General features: G+C 40.9%; 1 protein-coding gene across 5 annotated transcripts in view; it reads right to left on the bottom strand.

Annotated features, from left to right (window-relative positions):
- The window catches only part of MGAT4D (MGAT4 family member D), a 60,295-nt gene that overhangs the window by 14,333 nt on the left and 33,871 nt on the right, over window positions 1–12,091 (bottom strand). For all 5 annotated transcript variants that reach the window (XR_015286983.1, XM_086889816.1, XM_086889817.1 and 2 more), the window contains 3 exons: window positions 10,833–10,946; window positions 9,465–9,540; window positions 301–412 (listed from right to left, as the gene is read on the bottom strand). Coding sequence is in view for 4 of the 5 variants with exons in the window: in XM_086889816.1 (XP_086745942.1) it covers window positions 301–412; window positions 9,465–9,540; window positions 10,833–10,946 (302 nt within the window). In the remaining variant the exon portion in view is untranslated. The remainder of the gene's footprint in view (window positions 1–300; window positions 413–9,464; window positions 9,541–10,832; window positions 10,947–12,091) is intronic.

Here is a 12,091-nt window from a genome sequence, read left to right as displayed (position 1 = left end):
ATAGATTGTTCCGATTGCATTCTTGAAAAGAGAGCTACACATTTCAGAGGCACATAGTTCTCTGACATGGAAAAAATTCCTCCTTTTGGGAGCTCAATTATAGATTCTGTGCTGAAGGGACTCTGTATTAAAAAGACATTTTTAAAGAGAACAAAAAGTAAAGTACATTCAGTGGGATGTTTCCTGAAGAACCAAGGAAGTTTTGATATGCAAGTCCTTCCATGCTTTGTCTCTGAATGAGACCTTTTTGATCTACACAGCTCCAAAACCAGTTGATTCTGCTGTGGTCTTAATACTTACCAATAAATCCAAGTTGTGAGAACTCAAGAACCATCCAGTCTTGGGACTGCTGTGCAGCAAAGCTTTTTATACTTTCAATATAATCAGGTTTGGCTATAATATCATCTTCCAGCTGAGGGGAAAAAAATGCAACAGAAAAAGAGAAGGCAAGCAGTGATTTTATTGCTTGCAGAGGGGGTAGTGACATTTCCACAAGCAAATCAAAATTGTGTTGTGTTACATGCTGTACCCCATGTACTGAAGCTGTTCCAAACTACAGCGGATTGCTATTCAGCTATTTAGTTCTACATATATCTCTGGTTTAGTATCACTCATTAAGTAATTATCTACAGGAGTGACCATAACACCATGGGTGCTTCTCCCTTTTTTGATGAAGGAGGACTCCCTGCCTTAAAGAGATCTCACTTAGAAGAAAACATCAGAGGTTAAGGAAGACAACAATAGGTAGTTTTTTCTTAGGTTGTATAAGCATTGATAAGCAACAGGAGCAAACTGTCTGAAAGGAATGGTGTCTAAAAGCTCTGGTAGCCTGGGCAGACTTTGTCATTCATACAAAGTGACTGAGAAAGACTGTGGACGATAACTGCAATGCCAGTAGAAAGCAAGTTGTTCCAGGGAATACTGGTAATTGAAGGGGTGTAGTCTGTGAATCACACTGAAGGACAGGAGTACATAGAGCTTTCAAGGTGTGTAAAGGCTGGCACAGAGTACAGCAGTAGAGCCAGCTAAAAGGTACTTGGAAGAGGAGACTGACACCCATCAAGGAAATGGGAAAGGCATTGGCTTCATTTTCGCCTAGCTTTCAGACAAGAACTGAGCATCTGAAAAGCCAGAAGCTGTTTCTGCTACTAAAGCCAAGGATTATGAATCCAGACAAGGAGGCTGCAGTCAATGACACAAATGAATAAATGTATTCCAGAAATAATTAAGGACTGAGTATTTCATGGTTTGAATTCAGTATGGATGTGAAAACACAGGAAGAGGAGGCCAAGACTTCAGGAGAATATTGCTGGGGTGTAGTGTAATCATACAGTAATTTTTTCTAACTTCACTGGCCCTACTGCATGTCTAGTTGTGCTGGAACTGTCTTCAGAAAGCTAAATACCTAGAAAATTAATCCTTTGAGAAAAAACCACAAACAAACAAAACATGATTTTCTGCTGGTTTTGTGTCTTCAACTGATGCAGCACAGAGTCATCATCAAGAGCTTGAGAGATCTTAGCTGAGAAGTTTTGAGAGGTTTTAGCTGAATCTGGGCATCACAACAAGTGTAGGGCTGGCTGACAAGAAATGTGTTGGCAACAGTGAACCCAGGAGTAAGATGAGATTAAGAGATCTGTTTAACTCTGTCAGCTTTTGCTGATGGTAAGATAACAAATAGAGACAAACTGATCAAGATGAATGCTTCTTAACAGAATCAATGATCTGGGGATTGAGTTGAGTTGACAGTTATGCAGATGAGAACAACAGAAAAAGACCCCAAACATGTATTTATAAGACATCTGACATAAAATTTTGTTTAGAGGATTAGCCAGCAGCAAGATGTTAAGAGAGAAGAGCAAAGAATCAAAGAAGGTTTTAGAGAATGTGCAAAGAGAAATTGAGGGGCACCAAAAAAGGATGAAAAACAGACTGGAGTATCTCAAAAACCTAGGGAGGCCACCATGTCAAAAAACACCTTAGAAAAGTATGCAAAACCAGTGGAGATTAAAAGCACAGGGGCTGTGATGCAAAGTGACTGTGAATGTAGTTATGAGCAGAAAGTAATTTTGAAATCTGAGATAGTCTTTCCTGAAGCTGACAGAGATTATTAGAGGATGTGGTTTGATATCCCATGTAGTACAAGACATTAAAGTTATTTATTTAACCCTGTGACTTGTGTTTAACTAAAGCACATCTTCTTAGAGAACATCTCCCATTGCTTAGAGATTCCAGTATCAGTCATTTTCAGTATGTTATACAACATTTTATTATCCTGGATTGTTGGGAAGGTAGAATTAGAAAGAAATTATAAATATGACTTTGTAGCCAGAAAGGCTAAGGAAGAAATACAAATGATAGCACGGTTTGAATAATTCAAAGAAACCGGGCTGGTATGCCAGAACACATTCTTTCCTGCAATAAAACCAAGCTGAGACCCCAATCCCAGCCTTATAAGGAAAGGTCTGAAGGACCCTGAGATAACTAAAAATATGCAAAAATAGCGATTTCTATAGGTTGTACACAAATGTTACTATATTAGTATACTTAGAAAGATTGGTTAGTTAAGGAATAGAATATTCAAAGGTATAGGTTATATAAGTAGTGGTATAGAAGAGCTCGGTCTCTTTTCACTCTCTTTTTTTGTCTCTTGCTTGCTCTTTTTTTCCGTCTCTCTTGCCCTCTCTCTTGCCCTCTCTTGCCCTCTCTTGCTCTCTCTCTCTACCTCTCTACCCCACGCCCTGAAATAAACTTCTAACACTTAACTCGATTATAGAGGTCTTTGCCGTGTCTCTGACCGTCCCCAGAAAGCGTCTCCTACAGATTGGCGAGCCAGGCAGGAGCAGATCGTTTTCTTCAGCTGTAAGAGACCCTCATGGACGGTAACTAACACTTATCTGTCGTGCCTGCTTTCCCAGTACCGTGAGCAAGGACCACGCTGCTTAGCAGCGAGTTGGGCCGAAGCTCTTTAAAGTTGCAAGGGGAGTTCCTGAGTCCAGAGACGCTGAGGATCGGTGTCTTTTGGAGCTCTGGGAGGCTCAGCCCGGGCGTGGAGCACAGCAAGGTGCCTGGCACCGCTTGGTGCTGTGCTGGAAAGGGGTTCTGAGCTCGCTGCAGTGTTGCAAAGCAACAGCTAGAAGCGGAGCTTGGTGAAGGAACCCGAAAAGCAGCGTCTGGAGCCGCAGCAGGGGAGCCTGGCCAGCCCCCACGAGAAGCTGGGATTGGATACGCTGTTTTCTCCGGTACTGAGGTTAGTGCGCACAAGTTTTAATCATGGGACAATCTTACTCTATTCACGACAGAGACCTCTATAAGCGACTAAAACATTTATTACGCTCTGAGTCCAATAATTTACCGAAACAAGAGCTAAAAGATCTTTTAGAATGGACTCTACTTAACTTCCCCAACGCTGACCGTTCAGCTGTATTTACTAGAGATTTTTGGGACACGGTCGGTATTAAACTCTTTAATAATATCTCACACCGCGATATGACAGCCGCGCAGCTGGTCCCAGCGTGTAGAACTCTCGTAGAACTCTTTCATAATAAGCAACAACCATCAGTGGCTGTCGCGTCAGATCCGGTCCCTACTACGCGTTTGTCCCTGGCCACGGAGACCCGAAACGTGGCCAGGCCCGTTCCGGCCCCCCGAAACTCAGCGACTCCAGCATCCGCAGTTTCGCGCGTCCCTTCCCCACCCCCCCCAGCCCCCGTGATTTCGCAATCTGTTCCGGTGACCCCATCCCCCTCGGCAGACCCCGCGGCCCCCGCCCCTGCTCCCCCTCCCCCTCCCGATACTGTTCCCGCCCCCAGTGTGGCAAGCGGCGAGCTCCCCGCTCCCTCAAGAAACCCCGTCTCCGCTGTCACAACCCCCGCGCTGCCCACCCCCAGCTCTGCCCTCGCGGTGCACCCCGCCCCTCCCGCTCCCGTCACCGGTGCGACCCCGCCCCTTGACTCCGCCCCTGCGCCTCCGCCCAGCGATGTCATCATGGCTCCTCCCCCCGTCGGTGCTGTCGCCTCAACTCCACCACCCCTCCTCCCCACCGGAGAATCTCCCGCTCCTCCCCCGCTGCACCCTGCGGCCGTCATCGCGGCTACCGCTTATATTCTATCTGCGCTACAAAACCACACTGCAGCCTCTTCCCTAACTCTTCCACTACCTCCTGTCACCGCGGAGTCAGCCCCGCCGTCAGCAGTGGGTCACACCTCGGCCCCTGAGCCGACACAGACCACTGCTGCCTCGATCTCGTTGTTTCATTTTTCTCCGCCTCCCGTTTTGCCGCGGCCCGCAGACGTTCCAGCCTCCGCTGCCCGGTCCACCCCGGCCCCCTCAGCTCCTTCTGCTGTTTCTCTCTGGCCACGCGGTCCCGAGCCGCAGCAGGTCCCGGTTCTGTCTGCCACGAGGGAGGCCACCACCGACCCTGGACCGGAACTTACACAAACGCAGTGTCAGCCACAGGTTTCCACACGGTCACAAAACACTGCGCTACTCCCGCCAGCGTCTGGTCCTGTGTATTCCCCCGATCCTCTACCAGACCCGGCTGTAATATCACCAAGAACTGCCGCTTCGCTGTCAGATGCCCCCGCGCATTATAACCGCGAACAACCGAAACCTGCTTCCCTGCCCCCGGCCGTGCCGCAGCTCCCAGAGGCTTATCCGCAAGTGCAGCATCCTGTTCTGCCCCCTGACCGTCCCCTATCGCAGCTACTGTCAGCCGACACTACAACTACAAGGCCGCCGCTACACCTGGCTACACAAAAGGTACAAAAGGAAGGGGGAATTTCTAACACAGTATCTGCATTAATAAATACAGGAGAGACAGTGAACTATTCTATGCATGCAACAGCTAATCCCCTGACTTTACCACTTCAAAGTGAGATTGTAAAATCCGAAACTCCACTACACATAAATTCCCAAAAATGTTATGATGATAGCCAACTTAAAAACTAGCTGGAAGTCAAAAGACAAATTTGCAAAGAAGAAAACATAAACCCCCTAGCAATGCCGGTATTATTTAGTCAGCAGGCGGGCGGTCCAAGAACATGGACAGCTATTCCACCCCAGGAGATAAAAGAACTGCGAAAAGCGATAAAGGACAGTGGCATTTGCTCTCCATATTTTAAACAACTGCTGAAAAGTACACTAGAAGAGCATACTCTCACGCCCAATGACTGCAAAAATCTTGCTAGCATTACCCTTACAGATTCGCAATTTATGCTATGAGAATTGAAATGGAAGAGACTACTCAGAAATGTATTGGACAATTATAGACGTAGTAATGATCCAGATTTGCGTGCTCTCACCCTGTCAAAGCTCACAGGTGAACCTCCAGATGACCGAAATGAAAATCAGATAAACCTGCCTAGGGTAGCATTAGATGACATCAAAAAAATGGCACGGCGAGCCTTCTTACAAATTCAGCCTGCTGGAACTTTTGAAAAAGCTTATAACCTTATTAGCCAAGAAGCCTCTGAGCCATTCACAACATTTGTGGATCGTGTAATTCAAGCTGCTGAACGCCAGTGTGGTGATGATATAGCCCGTCCAATTATGATACGGGACATTATCGAAAATAATGCTAATGCCGAATGTAAGAAGGTGATCAAAGCCCTGGGAAAAGAAAAGCCAACAGTGCCAGAAATGATAGACGCTTGTAACAAAATAAGAAGTCCACAACATGTAGCAGCAATTCAAGCAACTGAATTGGGGAGAACCTTAGGGGAGAAGCTAGAAAAAGCTCTTTTAGCACAAACATCACAAGCTGCAGTAATCGCGGCTCAAGCAGAGGCACGAGATCAAAAGCTCACTGAAACCCTACTGCACATTGAAGTCTGCTGAAACCTCCACACCAGCCAGTGACCCTGCAAAAAAGAGCCAAGAAGCAGACGCCCAAGCCTGATCTACGCAGAATCTTCAAGAAGAAAGTGATCTACCAGAAGCAGCTCAAGAAAAAAAAAAAAATGGAGTTCTGTCGTTTACCCAAGTGCATGTTGTTTTTATCTTTTTGTTTTAATCTGTATAGTGATAATTGTAGTTTTAATAGCTATACCTTGTATACTCCAATGCATGCAGAAACTAATGAGTAGAACTGCATCTAATATCTTAGTTATTCATAGACAAAACGGGGGAGATGTTGGGAAGGTAGAATTAGAAAGAAATTATAAATATGACTTTGTAGCCAGAAAGGCTAAGGAAGAAATACAAATGATAGCACGGTTTGAATAATTCAAAGAAACCGGGCTGGTATGCCAGAACACATTCTTTCCTGCAATAAAACCAAGCTGAGACCCCTCATCCCAGCCTTATAAGGAAAGGTCTGAAGGACCCTGAGATAACTAAAAATATGCAAAAATAGCGATTTCTATAGGTTGTACACAAATGTTACTATATTAGTATACTTAGAAAGATTGGTTAGTTAAGGAATAGAATATTCAAAGGTATAGGTTATATAAGTAGTGGTATAGAAGAGCTCGGTCTCTTTTCACTCTCTTTTTTTTGTCTCTTGCTTGCTCTTTTTTTTCCGTCTCTCTTGCCCTCTCTCTTGCCCTCTCTTGCCCTCTCTTGCTCTCTCTCTCTACCTCTCTACCCCACGCCCTGAAATAAACTTCTAACACTTAACTCGATTATAGAGGTCTTTGCCGTGTCTCTGACCGTCCCCAGAAAGCGTCTCCTACACTGGATGTTTAATACTTTGCACCCAAATTCTAATTTGAATTTTTTTCTGCCTTCAGCTTACAGCCACTTGTTCTCTCATATGCTTTTATCTGCCAAAGGAGGTTGTGCAGTGCCTGCACACAACTGGATCAGGAAGTTTAATATATGAACTGCCTAGTCCACTTGCCCCATTGCCATGGGAAGGCCAGCAAAACACATAATCACAGCTAACTTCCTTTCACTCATCAGTGCTTTTGAATGAAAAAATATACATCCACTACAGCAAGACTATGAAAATTTCCTATGTGATAGGTAACAAATAGGTTTCCATTCATTTTTCTTATGCAGATTGTCTGTCTAAGAGAAGTAAAAATGAAATAGTAACAAAAAAGTGGAAGAATAGAATAAAAGTTTAGGCATCAGACAGGAAGGTTCTTCCTTTCTGAATTTTATTAGAGTATTTTTACATTTTGTCTCACTGACAATGAATATGTGGAAACTGGGGAGCTCCTTTTAGGAGCTCTACCAAATAGCAGGCCTAACCTAAGAGTATAGTGAGGGGAAGAAAAAGATATCCATGTAAAGAGTCCTAGTGAACTCACTGAGATATTGCTCAGGTTTTAAATCCATTAGAGAAGTGCTGCTGGCAATGCATATTACTAGTGTATATATATATATAATATATAAATACACAAAGCTTTCCCAGCCTCCATATGAGGTGATAAAAAAAATCATAGCAGTAGTTCAAGTAACTACTACAAGTTAGAACTTGATAAGAAATTTTAATTGAAGAAACTAAGATTTATTTAATGATTTCTTTTTCCTTCATCTCAGTTCTAATAGAAAACACTTAAAAATGCTGTATCTGTTTCTTTCAGATTTGAAATGTTTGGTTCCTTCAATGAACTAAGTCTACATGGACAGAAATAACAAATGCATGTTCTCACTATTAGGCTGGGACTGGATTGCCTGCTTTTATGGCTATGTTATAATCCCATTATTATATATCCCACCAAAGTCCTCTCAGTGAAAAAGGAAAAAAAATACAGATGGTTTAAGTAGAAAAGTTGATCAATAGGTAATCAGTGGGTAAGGTTCATCCCCAGTGTAAGCCTTTTAGCTTCAATGGACTTCACAAAACTTTTTACTTAAATCCTGGTTCAGCAGTATCCTAGAACAACTGTTTATTCAGCAAAGATCTTATTTGACTCATGACATCAACTTAGTCAAGACTAATTTTGCGTGTTTATCTTCTTTCAAGGTTTGGGACTTAGTATCAGCCACTCAATCAATACTATTCCTGACTAAACTAAATAAAAATCTAACCTAACTCAAGTTTTGTTTAAGATTACTGAAGTAAATCTTGTACTGGGCTAAAGAAAAGTACTTTTAAGTTGTTTGCTTTCCTTTAATACAGGACTTCTAAATAGAAGGCGGACATAACTAAGTTTATGGCATCAACTGTTCATTCTTTTCACCTGCACTCTACAGAGTAGTTTTTGAGCAGACCAGCACCTGTGCTACAGGAGTAGCTGTAGGCTGGACATACAAACAAAGAATAGGATATAGTAGGGACAGTATGAGTACAGTATAGTTTATTTTTGAGAAAATTCTGAAAGCAGATGTAACTCCCACCAGATCACCACCTTCCAGTCTTTGCTCATAATAACACAGTTCAGTCATTACATAATGTCTCAGATAAGAAAACACATGTTCTCAAATTCCTTTAGAAATACAAATACATAAGTCATTGTGGTGCAAATATGAATGCTTGGAGAACTTGGTAACAGGAAGGGACATCAAGTATCTGGCAGCATCTTAATGTTTCACTTCCCCGGGTTTTCTATGCCTTAATGCTCTAGTGCACTCAGTAAACTTGGATAATGTTCTTAAAAATATACAAAAGCCACAGGAAAATACTTCATTTTCCATTAAACCATAACTGTTCAAAATACAACATTTTTGTTTGTCTGCATGCAGCCTGAACACCTATGCCACATTTGAGAACAGAGCATGGGAACTCTTAAGTATCCCAGCTCAAATGTGTTTGTGTTGAATCCTGAGAAAAACTTTAGGAGATGCCAGATCCTGCAGTCTTCTGCTTCCAGGAATCCTGTGATGTCCTTATGGAATACATACTCTGAGGCAAAATGCTCTTCTGATGTTTTTAAAACTGCTGATATTGTTGAGCTACATAAAATTTTATAGACCTGTTCCATGATTGAATAGCTCTTAAAATTTTTTGAATCTCTGGGGGTGATTAAGATCTTTATGGAGTGCAAATTAGCACAAATTTAGAATGATGGTTAAAGCTAAGCTTAAATGCATGGGGATCTTCTTGAAGGCTAACACAAAATCTTCTGGAGAATTAAGGACCTGTGCCAACTTGTGGTTGACCTTATCTCAAGTATCACTCTACCAGTGTTTCCCTTTTTGAAATATTTCACTTTATTGTCATCTGGGCTATAACCTGGACCTATCACCACTATTTTTCCTGGCTGCAGTAAGTAAAAATATATTTAAACCTGACTTTCTTTACTTAATCAAATAAGGGTTTCATGCTTCAGTTACTTTGCTCTTCAACCTCACAAATGACAGGAAGGTAGAGATGGTTTTAATCAAATAGTACCTGGATGCAAGATGTATATAAATATAGAAATATGTGGATGCTTGTAAAGAGCACAGGCAAAATACACAGAAAATGATGATAGATTGCTGATTTTATTGAGGCCTTTGAAACAAATTAAAATTGCCAAAGCTAATAATCAGTACAGAGGTATAGCTGCTACTTAATAATAATATGGACATACCTGTAAATAAAATGTTCCCTTAGGTTGAGCATATAGCATTAAAAAGCTATAATCCAAATTTTGTTTAGTTCTCCACCTAAACATAAGCAGCAAATTCTGATCAGATTTTTGAGGGGGTTGCAACAGTTATTTCTATAATAAGAGAACTTCTAATGCTCTGTATTTTTTGTCTCCACAATAAAATTGTAAGGTTGAGTATTCTACCCCATTGCTAAGTGCAAAAGAATTCCTTTACAATCGATATAAACATTTGTAAATAATTTTCTTTTCCTATAAAAGTTAGCATTAAATAAACAAAAATTACATCTCTGTCAATGGAGCTTGAAACAAAATTTCTATCAAGTTATTCAAGTCAAATGACTTAAAAAGAGTCTACTTATGATTTTATGAAGAATAGAAATAAACACCCATGGATTATTTAAAGATGAAAAAGTAAGTGGTTTTACATATGAACAGCATGAGAGCAGGTTGATAGCTTTAATATTCAGGTTTAAATATAAACACATATTTTGTACTGTCTCTCATATTACCAGAGGATGACGTTGATGTTTGATAATCAACACTGAAAGACTACAGAGTAATTTATTGGTATTTAATTAACATAAAAGTATAACCGATCCAAATCTAATCATATCTAAAACTAAACTATAAGTATGTAAACTTGTGTATGGTCTATAACACATAAGGTTTATCTATAAAGCCAGTATATATACACACATATATAAATATACTAGCTGATTTCCTCCAGCCTAAATTCTCAGTACTGCAACTTTCTTACTGCATTGTTGCAGTGGCTTCTGATAAATTAGTTATTGTTGACTGAAAGAAAATTACTTTCCTCTAATAAATATTTTTTTTTTAGGTTTAAATCTCTTAGTGATTTTGTGTCACACGAGTGAATGAATTCACCATTAAGGATGTATTAACAGTAGATAAAAATTCAGTGATCACCAAAAAAGTTAGGTCATTAATTAAACCCATAGTAGTTGTCAATAGCTAGAGGGCCACATGGGGTTTCCTTGGTATGTTCACAGAGACTCTCCCTCATCAGTGACATTAAAGATTTTTCTATTTTTTCCTTTTTGATCAGATCATATAGCCTATTGCTTGTTGGCATTATCCATTTAGTTTAAAACCTGTTGGATGCCTAGAATCAAGACCCAAATGAGACACCTTGGCTCTCACCCTGAAGCTGATGTGCAGCATACATTTCTCAAGATCCCCTTGTAAAATTTTTTTACAAGTACAATTGAGGTTCTTTAGTTCTGAAACACAAAAACATTACCAGCTCAAACAGTACTGACTTTTTCTGAATTTTCCATTTTACACTCTTAGCAAGGGTTCTTAGTTTTTATATAGCAATCTTACCTTACTCGGTCCTCAGAATCTCCAAGTGTTTTCTCCAGGTTGGAAAAATCCGGGTAATAAGAAGCAGGAGGAGAAATAACCTCTAGGACTCCAGACTGGACTTCTCTGGGGAAGCTGGGAAGAAGCTTAGTAAGACCCCATTCCTCAAAAAGACTTTTGAGGGCAACAGCAACAGACAGCAGCTCCCCAAAGTTAGGTCTGCTCCTCCAGAAGTGGAATGCACAACTCTAGGAAAGAAACTGGCCACAAATTTGGAACCAAGAAGGGGTCTTTAACAACCATCAGAACAGACAGGTCAGGAACTCATCCAAGTCTCAGAAAACACTGGAGAGAAGTCTTGTCTCAGAAATCCTGCCCCTCCTGCATCTTTAGATGCTTACTAATCATTCTGAGATAGTTGCCAAAATGCAGCAGTAATTCACAACCAAACCTATTATCTAGAACAACACACATCCCCCTTGCATGAGAGCTCCCTTCCTTACACTTGCTCCAACTCAAATTCTACTTTCTAAGCAAAATTATACTGTCTCAGAGCAGGAGTTTAAAATCAGGAGACTGGGTCTAGTCTCTGCTCGAAAAATTAAATTTTCCATTTGAAGAGACATTGAAAAAATGTATAACATACTTTGGGAGCCAAACCTAGAAGTCAAATTTCCCCCTTCCTCCAAAAAAACCACAAAACAACCAACCAAAAAATTCAAACTAAAAACCACCAAACAAACAAGAATCTCAACAAAAACAAACAAACAAAATTTTAAACCCTAACACAAAACAGGTAGAGCTTTTAAAACTGAGTTTCCCATTTCCTATGATTAGTAAACAAAAGATTACACTTAAAATTAAACAGATCATAGTACCAGCATTATGGGAAAAAAATATCAATCTTACTGTGTAACCGTGACAAAGCAAATACTCTGCAACAATGTTCTCAAAAGCCATAAAGCAGTAATTAAAATTTTCTGAGTGTTTAAATTGCAGCAGGTATTGGACCTTGGCAATGCCAAGAAGTAGTGCCTCTTCCCCTTGTCCTTGTCACAGTACTCCCATTGAGCTAAACTCTCTGAAGGCAGGAAATTATGAATATTACTTAAATAACCGCTTCAGTATAAGGAGTCTTCAGGGGGAAACCCACACACAAAATACAGTCCGAGAAATCCTTGAGTGAAGGAGGATGTGCACAAACCCTCAAATGAGGAGAAGTCAACTCCTCCAGTGATCTTGTTCAAGAAAGATAAGAGCAAGCAGAACTGCAGAACTGC

The sequence above is a fragment of the Cyanistes caeruleus genome, chromosome 5 (assembly GCF_971803275.1).
Source record: "Cyanistes caeruleus chromosome 5, bCyaCae1.hap1.1, whole genome shotgun sequence".
In the NCBI taxonomy this organism is placed as follows: Eukaryota; Metazoa; Chordata; class Aves; order Passeriformes; family Paridae; genus Cyanistes; species Cyanistes caeruleus.
The sequence above is the reverse complement of the archived record's forward strand: the minus strand, read 5'-3'. Positions and strand labels throughout refer to the sequence as shown.